This window comes from Vigna umbellata, chromosome 8 (assembly GCF_029865625.1).
Source record: "Vigna umbellata cultivar VRB3 chromosome 8, Vumbellata_1.0, whole genome shotgun sequence".
Lineage (NCBI taxonomy): Eukaryota > Viridiplantae > Streptophyta > Magnoliopsida > Fabales > Fabaceae > Vigna > Vigna umbellata.
Genome location: NC_142172.1, coordinates 19,611,068 through 19,632,228, shown reverse-complemented (window position 1 = coordinate 19,632,228; position 21,161 = coordinate 19,611,068). Strand labels below are relative to the sequence as shown.

Below are 21,161 nucleotides of genomic sequence, written 5' to 3'. Positions count from 1 at the left end.
AAAAGCCAAAATATATATGCTGTAAAAATTTCATCCAGACCGTAACGTCTCTTCTCCCATGAGTCAGCGTGCTATTTTCTAAAGAAAGAAAAGAAAATTCAATTCCCCTGCTGCTTCTAGAACAAAAGAAAGAAAATCCTAGTAACACAAAATGAAGGTGGCGGATCTTCCTGATTCAAAGCAAAAACATCAAATTCCTACATTCTCCTAAGTGAGAAAAAGAAAAGCCTCCGTGGCCGCTACAGCTCCAGGCCGAGAACCTTCTTCCAGCACCAAGCTAAGACACCCTTTCTCCTACATTCTCCTAAAACGTTCAAAGCCAAAAGCCTAAAAACCAAAACTCAGAAAGTGGCGGCTGGATGCAGCTCCAGGCCGAGACACCTCCTTCCAGGAACAAGCTAAGACAACCTTTCTCCTACATTCTCCTAAAACGTTCAAAGTCAAAAGCCTAAAAACCAAAACTCAGAAAGTGGCGGCTGGATGCAGCTCCAGGCCGAGACACCTCCTTCCAGGACCCCCTTTCTTTTCACTCCTTTGTCTTTTTTAAACCCTCATGAAGCCCTCCAAACTGTTGGGCCTGCTTCTTGCGTGTTGCTGGTTCTTCAAGCTTGAAGGTCTTCTCCTGCCTTGGGCCATGGTGGGCCTTGATGTTGGACCAAGTTCGTGTTGATGTTGTCCGCGTGTTCCTTCACTCAACATAATCACCGCTTCTTTATTGGAAGAAAGGAAGAGAAGCTTCTCATCCCTGCTGCTTGGATGCTGGACCGTGAAGGCTGCTGGACGTGCGTATTGCTCCTGGACGTGCGTTCTTCTCCAAGCTGCTGGCCGCGTGCGTCACATGTGCGGACGTAGCACTTCATCCTTACTGGACGTGCGTATTGCTCCTGGACGTGCGTTCTTCTCCAAGCTGCTGGCCACTTCTCTCAAAAGCTGCTGCCCGCGTGCGTCACATGTGCGGACGTAGCACTTCATCCTTACTGGACGTGCGTATTCTCTCTGCTGGGCTTGCTGCTGCTCAAAAGATGGACGCGTGGTGCCTTCCGTGCTTGCTGGACGCTCCCCATGGGCCGTCTCTGTGTGAACCCAGCGTGGACGTCCGTTGCTGCCCCAGCTGGACGCTGCTATCCACTCTGCTGGACGTGCGTGTGGAGTGTGCTGGACGTGCGCTGTCTCCCAAGCTGCTGGAAGCGTGAATCCAAACCAGGCCGTGCGTGCCATCTGCTGGACGCTCCCCCTTGTGGGCCGTGTGGATTGCTGGACGATGACGTGCTTTCCATCCGCGCCAGCTCTTCTTCTAATGTGGAGAACACTGCTGGACCAGGCCCTCTTCCGTGACAAGCTGCTGCCAAGCTGGACCAGAATTTCAGTTGCACCTCCAAAAAGTAAATCCACACCTCTCACGTTTTAGTTTAAACAAAATTGATGTCACATTTTCTTTTGACCTCCAAAATGTCCCAAATATTATCCAACAATTTTCCTACAATTAATAATGAAAATAATTAGCTCAAATAATTCAAATTAATTAAAATAAGAATTTTTGGTCAATTTAAGCACAATTAGTAAAAACGGAAAAATACCGGACATTTTAGCACAATTCCCTGATTAAATTCGGTACAATAAACTAAGTGAAGTGAAGAAAATATCGACTCATCAAAATAGACCACACTTAGTCTTTTGCACTCCTGGGCAAAATCAAGACCAAGGAATAGTTCAGAGGACATCCAGGGAAGTGACACAACACTCAACACACACAAAAAAAAAACAAAGACTAACAATGACAGAAACAGAATTACACAGTTCTCAAGGAATCTGGACCAAGAAAGGAAGTAGACAATATCCAACACAAAATCAATCAGAGAAAACAAATACTCATGAAATCATCCAAGCAATTCAAGACATGGCAAAATGATCAATCAGCTCAAGAGGTGAATCAAAAGTAACAAAAACTCACAGATGCACTATCAGTGTTTCTCTCAAGTGTCTACGGTAAGCAATTTCAACTCAATGCACTCAAGAAAAGCAAGCAACAACAGACTTGGCAAGCCTCTAATATCAACACTCAAGCACATACGCATGTTCAAATCAAAAGGTCTTTTATGGATGTAATGGGGCCAAGGACATGGGAGGATAACATATGGATGAGAAGCTATAAACCAAAAGAAATAGAGGAGCAATGGGGAACAAGTGTAAACACAATCAACTCACACCCAAAATTTGTGCATAAAAGAATGCAGTATAGTGCTAGGAAGTGACTCCGACCAAATGTGGTTCAGTCTTAGCTCTAACAAGTAGTGGGGGGTTTTGAGTTTGTTGTTGTGGACAAAAGAAATAAATTGCAGTAAAAATAAATTAAAACAGTGAAAACCGAAACAGTAAAAAAAAACGTGCAAACAGTAAAATCACAAAATGGTAAAAACGAAAATCAACACAGTGCAATGAAAATGAAACTGGAAAACATGACTGAATGGTAAACGTTCAGAAAACTTTGGTTCAGAAAAGCAAACAGCTTGCAGAAAATGTAATTTCAGATTTCAAAACAGTAAAACAGAAGGAGAAATTTGCAGCAGAATAATAAAAACGAAAATTTAAAGTGCATCAGAGAAAATGAAATGTTCAAACAGCAGCGTAAAACATCATATCAGCAGAAATTTAAAATCGCAGAAAGCATGAGACTGGCGGAAATTAAACTGCGACAGAAATAAAACAGTAAACAAACCTGGAAGCTCAGAAGCGGAATTTGAAATGAGACTGGAAATTACACTGAAGTTCGTTACAGAAAACAAGAAATTATACTAACATCACATCATATTGATCACTGGAAATGGAAAAGAAACCCCAAACCTCCCCAAGGGGGAGGGGGAAAAATTACATAGAGCCGAAAACTAGGAAGCCTCTACCCTACTCCTACTCCTCTACAAGCTTCCATCTTCTCTTCCGTTTCCAACACTGGACCAGGGCCGTGACACTCTTCTCTTCAAGCTTGTTGGATTTGGACGTTGCTGCCAGATGTGCTAGATGGGAGCTGCATTCTTTGCTTGCTTCTTCATGTGTGGCAGTGAGCTGTAGCGTGAAGAGCTGGATTGTTTTTCCTCTGTGCAGCAAGACCGTGAGTTTTTCTGGAATGGACGGTGCAGGCTTCTTCTGCTGGATACCGTGCACACCAACGTTACTCTTTCATGGATAGATTAAAAACCTCAATAAAGAAAATGCATGAACCAAATGAAAATGGCAATGTGTAAAATCAGCAATATAAAATTAAAGTAGATGCTTTTCATTCAACCGTAACAATGTTCACAATTTTTCCTCTCAAAATCCAAACGTTCAGGAAAAGAAAAAAAAACTCAGTAAATGTGGCGGCTGGAGCACATAACCGTGCTTCCCATTCCAGGCCCCCTTCAAAACAATCTTTAAGAAAGCTCCATCTAAAAAAAACATGTAAGTGGCGGCTTCAGCTAGTGCCCCAGCCCTCACCCGTAACCTTCCATCTCTCCAACTCTACTCTCCCTTTCGGTGGTGGCTACTCTCCTCCTGGACGAAAAACCCCCCAAAAACCAGAGAGTGGCGGCTTCTCTCGGTAGCTGCTTATTTCTCCCCCAAGCTGGACTTGCTTACCTCCGTGCTTCCAAGCTGGAATGCTGGATCCGAGAGCTCCCTCTTGCTAGACGTCACCTCCAGCTCCAAGCCTAGACACCCCCATTGCGTGTTGGACCATGTGCTTCTGGATGCTACTGGACTTCAAAGCTTCTTTTCCTAATTACCGCTTGCTGGATGGGACGTGGCTGTGTGCTGGAATGCTGGAATCCCGTGTGCACCCCTCTCCAAAAATGAAAGCTTCCTTTTCTTTTCTGCCACTTCTTTTTGCTGGACCGAAAACTGTGTGGTGTTGCTGTGCTACTTCCAAGTGTGGGCCGTGTGCTTCAATGTTGGCCCTTGTCTTCCATTCCCAACTAAGGCTGAATAAGATGAATGGCCGTGGGCTTCTTTGGTTGCTTTTCCCAATTGCCAATTCAATTATAATTCACGTTGCAAGCCAAAGGTGTGGCGGCTCCCACATTCAAAAAGATATTTTGCTGAATGTTTCATCAAAATAACTTGTCCATGGGCCTAGGATATGTAACCGTGACATGGTAAGGGAAACAACTTCCCAACGTAAATTTCCACTAAATGTGGCCGTGAATTCCAACGTGGATTGTCCACATCCCATTTTCAGCCGTGCATACCAGACTTCCAACTTATTCTTTCCCAAAATGAAATTTCCAACGGGCCCTAGAATAAATAATGGAATGAGTGGAGCTGCTGCCTTTGTGTAGATGAAACCGTAGCCAAAGAAGTCCAATAGAAAAATTAAACTCCTTCCTCCAAAACGGATTAGCACATCTTTTTCTAAAAATAATTGAATCAAGTGTAGCCTCTTCCAAGTGAAATGGCAGTGTGCAGATGAATATTCTTCCAAATGTCCCAATTTGCATTTCCAAAATTTTCCTTGTAATCAATAACGAAAATAATTAGTTCAGATAATTCAAATTAGTTAAAATAAGAATTACTGGTCAATTTAAGCACAATTAGTAAAAAAGGAAAAATACCGGACATTTTAGCACAATTCCCTGATTAAATTTGGTACAATAAACTAAGTGAAGTGAAGAAAATATCGACTCATCACATACCTTTCTTTTTGTGTACATTTGTTTCTTTTCAAATGCTTCAATTTTTACTTGTCCGATGTAACATTCCTTTGGCAGTGGCATAAACAATTTGATTAACCTTTATAATCCGACGTTTATCAAGCAATGCGTAGGAAGTTTGCCCTCTTCACTTAAAACTTTCATACCAGAGGATGTTCTGTGATCCTTGGAAAATTTGTCTATTGCATCCATCACAACGGGGTAACTTTTATCATGGGATTCTGGGAAAAATCCTGAATAAACCATCTCCTTAAAAATCTCAAATGCAGAGGCCAAGTCCATATCAGACAGAAAAGCACTGAGCAATGCAATATAAATGAAGGAGTCGGGCTTCATTTCTTTCAGTTCCATCTCGCGTAAATAATGGAGTGCAGCAGATGGCCTCTTGCAAATGCAAAGACCATAAATAAGTGCCATAAAAGCAACTCGATTAGGAGAACAACCTTTTCTTTCCATCTCTTTCCAAACCAAGAGTGCATCATCAGGCCTTTCTTCTCTGCAAAACCCATCCACCAAAGTTGAGTAAGTGACGACATTGGGCTCCCTGTCTTCTTCAGACATTTTCGACAGAAGAGACATCGCCCTATCAACAGAACCACTTTTGCACCAACTATCTATAAGCAGACTGTAAGTCACAACTGAGGGACAGAGGCCCTTTACAACAATCTCATCCAACAATTTTTCAGCTTCTGCAACTCGGTTGACCTTGCAGAGCCCTCTGATCACTATGTTAAAAGCCACCACATCAGGACAATGGCCACGAGAACACAAATCCCTGAGCAAGTTCAATGCTCGGTCCACTTCTTGAATCTTGATCAAACCCCCCATTGCTGCAGAATAGGAAACTATGTCAGGAAGGAAACCTAGCTGAACCATGCTGTCAAGAAAATCGCATGCTTCTACAGCCCGGCCACGATCACACAGTTCTTTCACAAGAAGGGTGGAATTTTTTATCCACGGTTCATGCCCACAAGCACGCATCACTTTCAACATATCGATAGCTCCTACGACATCTTTTCTTTTACACAGGCATCCATAAATTGAGTTGTAAGTGAAATGAGTTGGTTCAATTTCTGATTCTTTCATGTCTCTCAACAGCTCACGGCTCTCGTCCAATCTATCAGAACCGCAGAGACCATTGATCAGATTGTTGTAAATCAAAACGCTTGGCCTACCAACAAATTGTTTAAGGTCATTGAAAAGACTTAGAGCGAGGTCCAACTGACCATTTGTGAGTAAGCCATCAATCACGATGCTAAAGGAAGCGGCATTTGGGAAAACCAATCTCTTGTCCTTGAAGAAATCATCCATCTGGACATCAGTGAATTTGCTCTGAATCATCATCTGAAGAAGGCGGCAGGCTTCATCCACCTGTCCCTCATTAACATAACAAGTCAAAACAGCATTGTAAATCAAAACGATAATTTTCTCCTCTTTATCTTCCAGAACCTCTTCCAGCAACTTGGTAATCACACTTGTGTTTGGAAAAGCCGATATTAACTTCGTAAAGATTCCAATATCTGGGGCAACCCCAAACTGCTTCATCTCCGAAAGCAAGCTCAGAGCTCTCTGAGCATCATTACTCTTACAGAGTCCTCCAATAAGAACATCAAATAATGAAACAGGAGGAGTGAAGCCAACCCGACACATTTTCTCAAACAACTGAAGGGCCCTATCAACCCGATCCTCCTTGACAAACCCATGAATCAAAACACAGAAAGTCTTCTCACTTAGCCTCACCCCCTGTCCATCCATCCTCTCCACCAACTCAAACGCTTTATCCACATCCCCCAACTTGGAAAACGACAATGCCAGCACAGAGCAAACACGCGCATCAATCAAACCCTTTTCCTTCATCCCATCATAAACCCTCAGAGCCTGATCAAACCTGCGAGCTTTGCAATAAGCTTGCACGACAGGCGTTAGCGTGAACTTATCAAATTCCCATCCAAACCCCTTCATCTCCTCCAACCTAGCCTCCACCAAATCAACCTCCCCGGCCTTGGACAGAGCCTCCAACAAGCAGTTGTAGCAGTAAACATTGGGAACGCAAAGACCCTTCACCCGCATTTCATCGAACAGGTGGTGGGCCTCCTGCGCAAGGCCCACTTCGCCCAAACACCGAATGAGGAAGCCCAAGGCACCGGGCGTGAAGGAACAAGGAGCGGACTCCACGAGCTGTTTGACGACCGTTTTGAGATGGGTGGTTTGGCGGGAGCGGGAGAAGATAGAGGCGATGGTATTGTATGTGTAACAATTATGGCGGTAGCCATACTGGTGTTGATCGGAGGCCCATTGGAAGAAGGAGAGGGCGAGTTTCCAAGTGGGGAGGCGCGTGAGAACGGACTCGACAAGGGGAGGCGTGAGGATGGGAGCGAAGAGGTTGAGTTCGGGCCCGGCGGCGTTGAGTTGTTGGGTGAAGACGGAGACGAGGTTGTCGGCCACAGAAGAATCATAATGAAGATTGTTATGGGGTGATCTCGAATATGAGAGTTTGGCGATTACAGAGAAAATAGAAGGGATTTTGAGTTTCTGGATTGCTACGGCCATTAACGCTCTTTCGCACGAACCACTCCAATTGACATTTGCATTACATTCCTATGTATAGAGGTGTCATTTGAGCCTCTATTCCATGGGTTTGACCGTGACCCCTTCTAAAATGAAGCCTCAATTTTCTAGCCCACTTAACACGGATTTTTTAAAAGCTCCAATCCCTAAGCTCCACATAAAGTGGGTTGGGACTAAAGCTCCACATAAAGTGGGCTGGGGTAGGATTAGGATGGGGCTAGCCCCAAATTAAATTAATTTATTTTTAATGTATTTTTAGTTATTTCTTTTATTTATTTTACAAGTTTAATAATTTTCAAAATTTACATGATATTTAATATTTTTTTAATTAAATATAAATGTATAAATATTGATTTTATAAAAACTTATTTAAAATAAATTTTTAATTATAAGTATATTTTAAATATATAATTTTATTATTTTGAAAAGTTGAAAAGAAAATTTTTATTATTATTTTTATTTAAAAGAAAATGAAAAAAATTTCAAAATAGAAATTATAAAAGTAACACAGTTGAGAATTCGATTTTTCAATAATTGAATTCTGATATCTATATAAATATTTGAAATATTAATTATGGATAGATTTTAAATTCGAATCTATTGATTGGATGAATTTTTAATATCGGTGTAAAATTTTTATTTTTTATAGTTTGTCATATAAAATTCTTTTGTTGAATGTTTTGTATAGATATATATGCATTAAAAAATTAAACCACAAACTTTGTAAAGTTTAAAATTAATTTCACTTAATAAAAGAACTAATTTTTTAGTGAAAATCCTTGTTAGGCAAAATTCTTATAAATATCATAAATGTTAGTATACAAGATCTAGATGTAATCCTAGTGGTTATAAAATCAGATTTTTTTTTCTAACCTCTTAGATTAAATTAATATTCTAAAATCATACTTATCTTTATCCAACAAAGATCGTTTTTATTGAATTATTTGCCGATTGTAATAAAAAATAATTAAATAATAGATACAATATTTTTAAATAAATATAATGTTATAATTTATAATACTAAAATTAAAATTATTATTGTATTTAATTATTAACATATAAAATAAATAAAAATTATAATAATTATAATAATAAATAAATTACATCAATTTCTCTTAATAAGAAACTAATAAAAAAGACAAATGAATACAATATAAAATATATGAAAAGGACATAAAAATATATAAATTGATGTAAATGACTAAATTATACGTTTTATAATATTTTTTTAAAAGAATTATATAACTTTGTAAATAATAAATATTAATTTTATTAAATTTGGAAAATTTAAAAAGTTAAAAAGTTATTATTAAGTCAAAATTTTAACATGTTCACACCAATTAAAAATAATGTAATTTTGATCACAAATCTTAATCGAATGACATTGATTTAAACTAGTGACAAAATAGATTACCATCTATAAATAAATTCGTTAGTCCATCAAAATTTTACCAATTAAATTAAATTTTTTAACTTTTAAACCTATTTTACGTGGATATCTCTTGTAACATCCCAAAATACAGTAATTACCATAATTCAGAATTAATTACAATTAACAGTAACATAAACAGTCTTTGCATTGAAACTGGATTTAAAATCGAACGGCATCAGTACAAAAGAAAGCGCATAAGCGCATACAAGGGAAAATCCAAGAGTGAACGTTCTTAGATAAATACTAACGTACGTCATTATAGAGGAATAGATAATTAAGACGAACGGCCTTACAAAACATCTAGCCGAACGTTCAAACTATACTAACATTTACAGTACTAAACTAACAACCACTCTAAGGCTCGGCCTTCACTTCAACGTCCACCAGATGAGCTTCATCCAAATTTTCTTCTTCCAGCATTTGCTCAAGGGACGCCCCTCCATCTGCTCACATCCACAACGGATGATCATTGCATTTTGACAAGACGGAGATACATGGACAGTAAACAACACAATGGAAATGCAAGGGTAAGCTTATATTGTTTAATTAATACAACACACATACAGTTCATAATTCAATTCACACATACCTCAAGTAACTTAATCATATAATTTAACATAGAAATATATATAAGACAGACCGTCCGGACTGTATGAACCATGTAGTTACAGGCGTCCTTGCACCCAAGTGGTGTAGTAGCCGGGATATACCTAATCAGCTTCCACTTGAGGTTAATCCTTCGCCCCTGCTAAGTGAGAGATACGAAGACCTCCTGCCATTCCCACACATGACTACCCCCTTCTACGTGAAGATGAGCATCACGGAATATCAGGATGGACCAAGCCAGCATTAACTAACCACAGTCATACTTTACCAATTCAATATTCAATCATATAAGAGACGTTCCTCCCTGGAACGCTCGTTCAATTCCATAATCGTATAATCATATCACATAGTGTTCAACCATCAAATCCTTTCATAGTTATAATCTTTCCATTCTGTGTTCCACTCTCTTAACATTAACGTCATGCATTCTTTAATCAAATAAAACGAACTTATTACAGAACCTTTGATTTCACGTTTCTGAACAAAAGAAACGAACTCTTATTCATTGATGGACGTTAAGAATTCTTAAAGAATTTAAATGAGATTGAATTTAGAAGTTCAGAATAATACTTAGAAGATGTTGAGTACAAGAACTTTAGGTTGAATCAAGAGAAATAAACATCTTACAGAATAACTTAGATAAATAACCAGAATATTTAAAGTACAGAAAACAACTCTTACTGTCAATGAACGAACGTTCAGAAATTTACTTTGGACGAACGTCAATTACGTTCTCTCAGAATTCAATAATAAGGACGAGCGTTCAGTTAGAAACCGAACCCTGCTTTGGACGAACGCTAGGTCAATGACCGAGCACGAATTAAAACGAACGCTGGATATACACCGAGCGCTATTTAAGACGAACGCTTCGGTATAGGACCGAGCGCCAGTTCGGACGAACGTTCAGTATAAGAATGAACGCTCTGTAGAACGAACGTTCGACATAAGGTCGAACGACATTAAGGACGAACGCTCGACTTAAGGCCGAACGTCACTTATTTATAAAGTCTTAAATATTTAAACATTGCTGAGCTAGACGAACGCTCAGACCATCAACTGAGGACGCTCGTTCTCGAGCAGAATTCTTTCCAAATGAAAGAATTCCAATCTAAGTAATTTTACTGAAAGCCGAACGGTTTAAGACCGTACAGGGACGAACGTCCTTCATCAGTGGGAAAGAGTAAATTCCAGATTTTTCAACTTTAGCAGAATTTTTCCAGATTTCAACTTTATGAACTTTACAACTTTCCTTCCAGATTTAATACATTAAAATCATACAGATTTCAACATTTGAATCATTCCAACTATACAATCAACATATTCCATTCATACATAATCAAATCAACATGCATTTGAATCAAATCAACCACAACCTGTATAATACATATATCAGTGTTCATTCATGACAGATTCAATCAATCCAATCATCCTAACTCTATAACATTCATACACCTTTTATACGTATCCAGATCAACATTCAGAACAAACCAGAAATCATATCCCGTATCAATAATATTCATAATTACTCAATCATCATACTCTTCATATATACATTTCAGATCAGAAAATCATGTAGTAAAAATTAAACATATAAGCTTCCCTTACCTGGATAGCAGTGTACGCCCTAATGCAAAAGTTGGGTTCGTCTTTTACAGCTTTCTACCCTCAGTTTCACTAACCACTCCCACTTGATCTAAACATCAAAACCAGAAAATCCTCAGGTACAGTCCATGCATGAACCGAGAGTATGGTCTCGCATGAAACCCAAATGGTCAGCTACTAAAGAAGGGAACTTACCAGCTTGGATTCCAGTTCTGTTCGGTCCAAAAGGAAGTCCACAGCTGAACGAACGTTCCTACGGTTCTGAATGTTAAACGGAGAGGAGATGGATGAGTAACAGTAGAGAGAAGTTTAGGGTTTCTAGAGAGAAGTTGGAGAAGATGAAAGGGTAATTTCTGAGGAAGAAGATGAGTGGTGCAGGTGAGGGAATGAGTTTTCGAAATCTGATTTTTGTTTAACTCACGTTCGTTTGGACGAACTTCTCCCACGCTGACACCTGCATACCAACTCTGAACTGGAAGCTTCCAACGTGACAAGTGGCGTGTGTGCATGCAGAGTTTAGTGCGTTTTTAATGCACTGAGGGTGTGACGTGGTGCGTTTTCCAGTGCACAGCAGAGATGAAATCAGAGTAGTGGTTGGGTTTAAATGGGATTAACATTGATTGTGGTGCGTGTTAAGTGGTGAGGTGTCAGAGTTAATTTATGCTAATTATTAAGGGTTTCACATTCTCCCTAACTACAAAAATTTTCGTCCTCGAAAATTTAGAACTTACCCATAAATAAGTGGGAATACAAATCTTTCATAGCATCCTCCACTTCCCAAGTTAAATCACCAGCCTTCGCATTCTTCCACGCGAACAGGTTGCAAATTCTAGCGTTCTGTCGTGACGAAGTGGAACATTTTCCAGTTCTAAAACATGGAAAGGATTGGCTATGTACTTCCGGAGTTGGGAAACGTGGAAGACTGGATGAAGATTTGATAGTTGAGGAGGCAAAGCTAGTTCATACACCACTGGTCCGATCTTCCTCAAAATTTGGTACGGTCCTACAAACTTGGGAGATAGCTTCTTTGGACGAACGGTTTGGTCTACTCCAGTGATCAGGTTGAGTCTAAGAAATACATGGTCTCCTGCAGTGAACTCCAAAGGTCTTCTTCTTCTATCCGCGACTTCTGCCTGTTAAGTGACGTCTTCAGCCTTTCTTGAATTAACTTCACTTTCTCGGTAGTTTGCTGGATGAGTTCAAATCCATTTAGCACATTCTCTCCTTCATGGAACCAACAAAGTGGTGTGCGGCACTTACGTCCTCGAAAATTTAAGGGATACTAAAGGGTATACGGAGTTACTTTGTCTTTGCTTGTAAATCTTCAACTTCTCTCGTAGTGTTGTCATCCTTCTCGCTCCATACCACTCTCACCCATCTGATGGATTTTCTCTTGAAACACTTGGTTGGGGTATCTCCTATGCGTACTGGTTGGATCTATACAATTCGGTATCCCTAAATATGAACATCTTCTAGTTCTAGCACATTAGACGAGTCTCCATTATACTTCCAGAGTGGTGATGCGTGAAAGCTAGACGATGACTCGCTAATTGAGGAGGCAATGATATCTTCATACTCAACTCGCCAGATTCTATTTAAGATTTGATAATACTAATGAATTTGAGAAACAGCTTTTAAGGCAAACGGATCTACCTACTCTCGCGCGTCCTTAGTGAATATTCAAGGCTGACTGGTTCCAACTATACCGAACGGAAAATTTGGGTAAGGCTGAATGGTTATGGAAAGAGAGTGAGCTACAGAAGAACTCTGAAGTAAGTAAACGGTTGATAACATTTGAATAAGGAAGTAATGGCTTTGAAAGGTTGATCGATCGGTAACCTAAATACCGAACGAGAAAAATCATTATTAAGAAAAGTCACAAGTCTTTCAAGAGGAAAAATAATTAATATGGGAGTTGGTTTCTATTGTAGTCGAGTGTGAAACAATGAAACAAAAGAAACAGCAAGACAGAGAAGAGAAACATCGAAAGAATAATATGAATATCGTGGAATAGAATTATTAATGAAAAACAAGACAAGGTGAACTATATATATTTGTATACTTAATCCAAATAAAGGACATAATTAACGAGTGCTAAAGAAAACGAACGAAACCGAGCAGCCAAAAGACCTGAACGCTTAGAAGAAGGAGAACGTTTGTCAGATGAAAAACCAAACGATTAATCACAAGAAACGCAATGAATAAAATATAAGACTGATTCTAAATGACAGTTACTGTTTGAAGAAGGGAATATAAGGAATTCCCGAGTAGTTTAAAGGAAGTATCAAACATTTTAGATTTAGGCAGAGAATGGATTTTCTTGGTTATCGTAGAAAAAGAAGGATTCTTAGAGATCGTTTACTAGGATTTTCTTCTTTATCTATACTAAAGAAAATTCTTATCTCTGACCCCTAATTGATTCAAAGCAGACGTTCGTATAAACATGCGAACGTCAGTATCGGTCTACTTGTCGAGCCATTCCTTCAGAATGATAACTGAGTAAGTCTTCAACCGGATGCTAATTTACTCTTCAATGATTGCACGGAACCCAAAGATGAATTGGAAATGTCTATCAGAATTGCTACCAGTTTGGATTCTAAGAAATCAATCTTCCTACCTACTGTGGAGTTAAACCCATCATTATGGTTAGTTCTCAAACCGATGATCATAAAGCAAATTTCTTGGTCAGCCTATCCTCAGTAATTCTAATAGTACCCCTACCTTATGACCGATCTATAAAGGTAATTGACTTAAGTTCTAGGTAACCCTATCCTGTTGTCGTGCGATCTCGAAAGTTCTTCCTTTACATTTTAACGTGTTACACCATAACACATAAACCTAGTTACTTCTGCTTATAAACCCAGCTATTAAATTGATCGCGATGACCTTACAAAAATCCATCTCCCAAATCACTATAAAGGACAAAAATCTCTTAGTTGAACTTTCAACACACCGTCCATTCGTAACTCAAAATCTGCTCATTACTCACTTTCGATCTGTTCTACCGAACGCTTCACTTCCTACTTCCAACCCAAGCCCTTAATAACGTTCGTATCATCACTTATAATGTTAAGTGCCTAAAACTTCTCAATCAACCCAACTCTCGGTTTATCACTGTTTACACACGACCTAGTATTTGTACTTTGTTCATCCAGTAATTCACGCTTTAAACAATTCCACACACCATTCTTCTTATCCTTAACATTCCTAGCAGTGCTCTCAAATGTTTCATTCTGATTTATCATTCTTGTACGCTAGTAAAACGTGCGTACTACATAACGAAATGTTCAACTCATTCAACTGTTTCTTGGGTTCCATCCACTATGTAAAGGCTATTTTGTAAAAAGTTACTGATGTTAATCTAACACCTAGCATAAGTGTGAAAGAGACTGAATCCTTACTCTTAATAGATAACCTTGACACCTCTTCAGGAAGACTCACAAGTCCAAGTATTTACTATTACCGTTCAGTTACTTTTTGCTACCGAACGGTCTAATCTTAAAAGAAACCGAACGTCAACACCCCGTTCTCGGGAAGTATTCTCCAAAGTTAGTTAATTCTGGAAAATTACACCCTCACTAATATCATAATAAGCATCTATCTCCATGTCGGATATTAAACTAATGCAATTGTTGGTATATACACTATCAGACCAAACTGCTTTCTTATCACAATAACTAAAACAGCGTACAGCAAGGCATTTCATACCGCAAGAATGTGCAGGTGATCAGCGTACCTGAGTTTGTTGTTTCAGCGTACGTTAAGACATAGACTCATCCCACTTATGCTCGACTACCTCTTCCTGGTTGACCTCTTCCAACATTTGGTGATCCCAACCCTGCTCGTCCTCCCCTGCTGCACTCGTTCTTGACATGTCCACTTCCCCCACATTGAAGGCAATATTTTGATTCCACCAGTTGAGGACACAATGATCGGAAGTGTGGTCCTCCACACTTAAAACATTTTATGTTCCTTTGCTGTTCTGACAGACCGGTATTCATCAAGGATTGTGACTGAGGCTCACCAAAAGTAAATGGTAATATTGGATGAGGGTAAGGCGTCCTCCTTGGGTTAGTGTTATTCCTAGTGATTCCTATGATCTCCATCAACTGTCTTTGAGTAGCTTCAGAGTGTGCCCTCGCAGCCTCCAAACTCTGCAAGGCGACCGTGTTTTGCTGTATCAAAGCAGCGTTCTGCTGTTGAAGCGCCTCTATTACAGATTCCAGTAGTCTGATGTGGCCAGACGCATCACTCTCGGCAGGCTGAGGATGTGATCTTGGTGCCATTTGTTCCCTCTGATAAGCAGAGAAAATAATCATTAGTTGACTTTGGACGGTTTGACACACTCATCAAATGAATGTTGAATACACAGCACAAACATAGTAGGCTCACAACCTACAGTGTTCCTTAAGGAACAAAATCGCTCTGATACCACTAATGTAACATCCCAAAATACAGTAATTACCATAATTCAGAATTAATTACAATTAACAGTAACATAAACAGTCTTTGCATTGAAACTGGATTTAAAATCGAACGGCATCAGTACAAAAGAAAGCGCATAAGCGCATACAAGGGAAAATCCAAGAGTGAACGTTCTTAGATAAATACTAACGTACGTCATTATAGAGGAATAGATAATTAAGACGAACGGCCTTACAAAACATCTAGCCGAACGTTCAAACTATACTAACATTTACAGTACTAAACTAACAACCACTCTAAGGCTCGGCCTTCACTTCAACGTCCACCAGATGAGCTTCATCCAAATTTTCTTCTTCCAGCATTTGCTCAAGGGACGCCCCTCCATCTGCTCACATCCACAACGGATGATCATTGCATTTTGACAAGACGGAGATACATGGACAGTAAACAACACAATGGAAATGCAAGGGTAAGCTTATATTGTTTAATTAATACAACACACATACAGTTCATAATTCAATTCACACATACCTCAAGTAACTTAATCATATAATTTAACATAGAAATATATATAAGACAGACCGTCCGGACTGTATGAACCATGTAGTTACAGGCGTCCTTGCACCCAAGTGGTGTAGTAGCCGGGATATACCTAATCAGCTTCCACTTGAGGTTAATCCTTCGCCCCTGCTAAGTGAGAGATACGAAGACCTCCTGCCATTCCCACACATGACTACCCCCTTCTACGTGAAGATGAGCATCACGGAATATCAGGATGGACCAAGCCAGCATTAACTAACCACAGTCATACTTTACCAATTCAATATTCAATCATATAAGAGACGTTCCTCCCTGGAACGCTCGTTCAATTCCATAATCGTATAATCATATCACATAGTGTTCAACCATCAAATCCTTTCATAGTTATAATCTTTCCATTCTGTGTTCCACTCTCTTAACATTAACGTCATGCATTCTTTAATCAAATAAAACGAACTTATTACAGAACCTTTGATTTCACGTTTCTGAACAAAAGAAACGAACTCTTATTCATTGATGGACGTTAAGAATTCTTAAAGAATTTAAATGAGATTGAATTTAGAAGTTCAGAATAATACTTAGAAGATGTTGAGTACAAGAACTTTAGGTTGAATCAAGAGAAATAAACATCTTACAGAATAACTTAGATAAATAACCAGAATATTTAAAGTACAGAAAACAACTCTTACTGTCAATGAACGAACGTTCAGAAATTTACTTTGGACGAACGTCAATTACGTTCTCTCAGAATTCAATAATAAGGACGAGCGTTCAGTTAGAAACCGAACCCTGCTTTGGACGAACGCTAGGTCAATGACCGAGCACGAATTAAAACGAACGCTGGATATACACCGAGCGCTATTTAAGACGAACGCTTCGGTATAGGACCGAGCGCCAGTTCGGACGAACGTTCAGTATAAGAATGAACGCTCTGTAGAACGAACGTTCGACATAAGGTCGAACGACATTAAGGACGAACGCTCGACTTAAGGCCGAACGTCACTTATTTATAAAGTCTTAAATATTTAAACATTGCTGAGCTAGACGAACGCTCAGACCATCAACTGAGGACGCTCGTTCTCGAGCAGAATTCTTTCCAAATGAAAGAATTCCAATCTAAGTAATTTTACTGAAAGCCGAACGGTTTAAGACCGTACAGGGACGAACGTCCTTCATCAGTGGGAAAGAGTAAATTCCAGATTTTTCAACTTTAGCAGAATTTTTCCAGATTTCAACTTTATGAACTTTACAACTTTCCTTCCAGATTTAATACATTAAAATCATACAGATTTCAACATTTGAATCATTCCAACTATACAATCAACATATTCCATTCATACATAATCAAATCAACATGCATTTGAATCAAATCAACCACAACCTGTATAATACATATATCAGTGTTCATTCATGACAGATTCAATCAATCCAATCATCCTAACTCTATAACATTCATACACCTTTTATACGTATCCAGATCAACATTCAGAACAAACCAGAAATCATATCCCGTATCAATAATATTCATAATTACTCAATCATCATACTCTTCATATATACATTTCAGATCAGAAAATCATGTAGTAAAAATTAAACATATAAGCTTCCCTTACCTGGATAGCAGTGTACGCCCTAATGCAAAAGTTGGGTTCGTCTTTTACAGCTTTCTACCCTCAGTTTCACTAACCACTCCCACTTGATCTAAACATCAAAACCAGAAAATCCTCAGGTACAGTCCATGCATGAACCGAGAGTATGGTCTCGCATGAAACCCAAATGGTCAGCTACTAAAGAAGGGAACTTACCAGCTTGGATTCCAGTTCTGTTCGGTCCAAAAGGAAGTCCACAGCTGAACGAACGTTCCTACGGTTCTGAATGTTAAACGGAGAGGAGATGGATGAGTAACAGTAGAGAGAAGTTTAGGGTTTCTAGAGAGAAGTTGGAGAAGATGAAAGGGTAATTTCTGAGGAAGAAGATGAGTGGTGCAGGTGAGGGAATGAGTTTTCGAAATCTGATTTTTGTTTAACTCACGTTCGTTTGGACGAACTTCTCCCACGCTGACACCTGCATACCAACTCTGAACTGGAAGCTTCCAACGTGACAAGTGGCGTGTGTGCATGCAGAGTTTAGTGCGTTTTTAATGCACTGAGGGTGTGACGTGGTGCGTTTTCCAGTGCACAGCAGAGATGAAATCAGAGTAGTGGTTAGGTTTAAATGGGATTAACATTGATTGTGGTGCGTGTTAAGTGGTGAGGTGTCAGAGTTAATTTATGCTAATTATTAAGGGTTTCACATCTCTGAACCGTCAAATTTACAAACCAAAATTAAGATGAAAAAATTATCAAAACAAATTTCGAAAATTAAGGAATAATTATATAAAAGCATTATTATTAAACTAATTAATATAGAAACAGTTATGAAGTAGAAAATTAATTTTATTCGTAAAAAAATATAATTACACATGAATCAATTATGATTATAAGTTATTATTAACTCTTGTCAGGCCTCAGAAAAAAAAAAAAAAAAAAAAACGTGGCAACCTGAGAGTGCGCCACCTCAGCGACGCACGTGGAGACAGCAGCGTCTGACACCCGCTAACGGACGCCAACCGTGCACGTGAATTTTAGTCAAAAACGTAGTGGGAACGTGCGTTGACAGAAGGCTGGCAGTGGGAACGTACGCTGGCAAGGTGGAAAAACAGATCTGAGATTCTGATAAATCCTCCACCCTCTGCACGCACACCACTTTTCATTCCTAAGAATCCAAGTCTCTCCTCCTTCTCTCTTCACTCTCTGCACCTTCTCTCTAAGAACCACCGTTACCCTCCTCCGTATAGCATTCCTGCACCGTTGAAGGACGCTCGGCGTCAAGCATTCCAGAGGAAACGTTCGTCTGGAGAAACTGAACTGGTAAGTTCGTTCTCCCTCTCTGTCGTTCGTCTTACTGGTATGCAAAAACCAGTTTTGTGTGCGTACGTTGATCACCATTCTTAACGAGGGGTAGATCTGATAGTGTCTGGGGTTCGTTCATTGTAGCTTGATTTAGCGAGCGTTGACGAGCGGGGGATTTGTAGTGGAAAGGAGAAATTGTGTGCGTCTGTGAACGTTCGTCATTTCCAGGTAAGGGAAGCTTATTTGATTTAATTCATGTGGTGTGCCTAGTATGAACGTTCGTTAATTTACTGCATGAAATTAATGCATGATGTATGATACGTATGAAATGTTTCAACGATCGTTATTTGCTGGATGAATATAATGCATGATGTTAATGTGCTTGAGATGCATGAACGTTCGTTAATTTGGTGAAATGAAATATATGAATTTACATGATATAAGTCGTATGAAATGTGAAAGTTAATGATGATATGAACTGGAATGAGAATGGATTGTAAGAGAATTTCCCATAAATATGTACGTTCCTACTGCACGGTCATTGACCGTTCGGTTTTCCAGTAAGTAACAGTGAAATGTTGATTCTCTCATTTAAATAGTAATCTAGTGGAGGACGAGCGTCCTCGTGTCAAAATACTCTGATTGAGCGTTCGTCCTTTAGGGTGCTCGTTTTTTATGATGAGCGCTCGTCCTAATTGGTGTTCGGTCTGATACCGAACGCTCGCTCAAGATGGTGTTCGGTCTTATACCGAACGGTCTCGATGTTGGCCAACAAAGACATGTTGCGCAGGGTAGAGGACGAACGGCTCGATGTATATGGCGGACGGTCGCGCTTAGTTGAGGACGAACGGCTCGGTCATACAGCAAAAGGCCGAACGCTTTGTTCTCTGTTTTTTTTTTTTATTATTATTATTGTTTTGTTTTATTTTATTATTCATTATTTTTCATTTTTTTAATTTTTATTTTACACTCATGATGAAAATAAAATACAGCAAACCTATTAGTCAATCCGGACGAAATTGGGTGTTGAGAGTTAATAATAACTTATAATCATAATTGATTCATGTGTAATTATATTTTTTTACGAATAAAATTAATTTTCTACTTCATAACTGTTTCTATATTAATTAGTTTAATAATAATGCTTTTATATAATTATTCCTTAATTTCCAAATTTTGTTTTGATAATTTTTTCATCTTAATTTTGGTTTGTAAATTTGACGATTCAGAGATATCCACGTAAAATAGGTTTAAAAGTTAAAAAATTTAATTTAATTGGTAAAATTTTGATGGACTAACGAATTTATTTATAGATGGTAATCTATTTTGTCACTAGTTTAAATCAATGTCATTCGATTAAGATTTGTGATCAAAATTACATTATTTTTAATTGGTGTTAACATGTTAAAATTTTGACTTAATAATAACTTTTTAACTTTTTAAATTTTCCAAATTTAATAAAATTAATATTTATTATTTACAAAGTTATATAATTCTTTTAAAAAAATATTATAAAACGTATAATTTAGTCATTTACATCAATTTATATATTTTTATGTCCTTTTCATATATTTTATATTGTATTCATTTGTCTTTTTTATTAGTTTCTTATTAAGAGAAATTGATGTAATTTATTTATTATTATAATTATTATAATTTTTATTTATTTTATATGTTAATAATTAAATACAATAATAATTTTAATTTTAGTATTATAAATTATAACATTATATTTATTTAAAAATATTGTATCTATTATTTAATTATTTTTTATTACAATCGGCTCAATTATGATAAATAATTCAATAAAAACGATCTTTGTTGGATAAAGATAAGTATGATTTTAGAATATTAATTTAATCTAAGAGGTTAGAAAAAAAAATCTGATTTTATAACCACTAGGATTACATCTAGATCATGTATACTAACATTTATGATATTTATAAGAATTTTGCCTAACAAGGATTTTCACTAAAAAATTAGTTCTTTTATTACGTGAAATTAATTTTAAACTTTACAAAGTTTGTGGTTTAATTTTTTAATGCATATATATCTATACAAAACATTCAACAAAAGAATTTTATATGACAAACTATAAAAAATAAAAATTTTACATCGATATTAAAAATTCATCCAATCAATAGATTCGAATTTAAAATCTATCCATAATTAATATTTCAAATATTTATATAGATATCAGAATTTAATTATTGAAAAATCGAATTCTCAATTGTGTTACTTTTATAATTTCTATTTTGAAATTTTTTTCATTTTCTTTTAAATAAAAATAATAATAAAAATTTTCTTTTCAACTTTCCAAAATAATAAAATTATATATTTAAAATATACTTATAATTAAAAATTTATTTTAAATAAGTTTTTATAAAATCAATATTTATACATTTATATTTAATT

At 37.7% G+C, this 21,161-nt stretch overlaps 1 protein-coding gene and 2 long non-coding RNA genes across 5 annotated transcripts; all 3 read right to left on the bottom strand.

Moving 5' to 3' along the window:
* Window positions 1–2,713: 2,713 nt before the first annotated feature.
* Window positions 2,714–7,284, bottom strand: LOC148194212 (putative pentatricopeptide repeat-containing protein At5g08310, mitochondrial). 3 transcript variants are annotated; one of them, XM_088096513.1, is made up of 3 exons: window positions 4,665–7,284; window positions 3,472–4,482; window positions 2,722–3,144 (listed from the first exon to the last, which is right to left on the bottom strand). In XM_088096513.1, the coding sequence occupies exon 1, from the start codon at window positions 7,230–7,232 to the stop codon at window positions 4,764–4,766; it is 2,469 nt and encodes an 822-aa protein (XP_087952639.1). In that variant the 5' UTR covers window positions 7,233–7,284; the 3' UTR covers window positions 2,722–3,144; window positions 3,472–4,482; window positions 4,665–4,763. The 3 variants fall into 3 exon arrangements, with proteins under 3 accessions (XP_087952638.1, XP_087952639.1, XP_087952640.1); XM_088096514.1 differs by having other exon boundaries at window positions 2,722–3,141; XM_088096512.1 differs by having other exon boundaries at window positions 2,714–4,482.
* A 1,613-nt stretch (window positions 7,285–8,897) lies between these two features.
* Window positions 8,898–11,262, bottom strand: LOC148194211 (uncharacterized). Its single transcript, XR_015781497.1, has 3 exons — window positions 11,086–11,262; window positions 10,894–10,981; window positions 8,898–9,125 (listed from the first exon to the last, which is right to left on the bottom strand). It is a non-coding gene; the product is annotated as an uncharacterized LOC148194211 (long non-coding RNA).
* Window positions 11,263–15,471: 4,209 nt separating this feature from the next.
* On the bottom strand, window positions 15,472–17,831 carry LOC148194210 (uncharacterized). The gene is made up of 3 exons (XR_015781434.1): window positions 17,661–17,831; window positions 17,469–17,556; window positions 15,472–15,700 (listed from the first exon to the last, which is right to left on the bottom strand). It is a non-coding gene; the product is annotated as an uncharacterized LOC148194210 (long non-coding RNA).
* Window positions 17,832–21,161: the final 3,330 nt, after the last annotated feature.

Bases quoted from the DNA above. Each gene is read 5' to 3' on its own strand.
- LOC148194212 (XM_088096512.1), bottom strand. From the start codon at position 7,232: ATGGCCGTAGCAATCCAGAAACTCAAAATCCCTTCTATTTTCTCTGTA.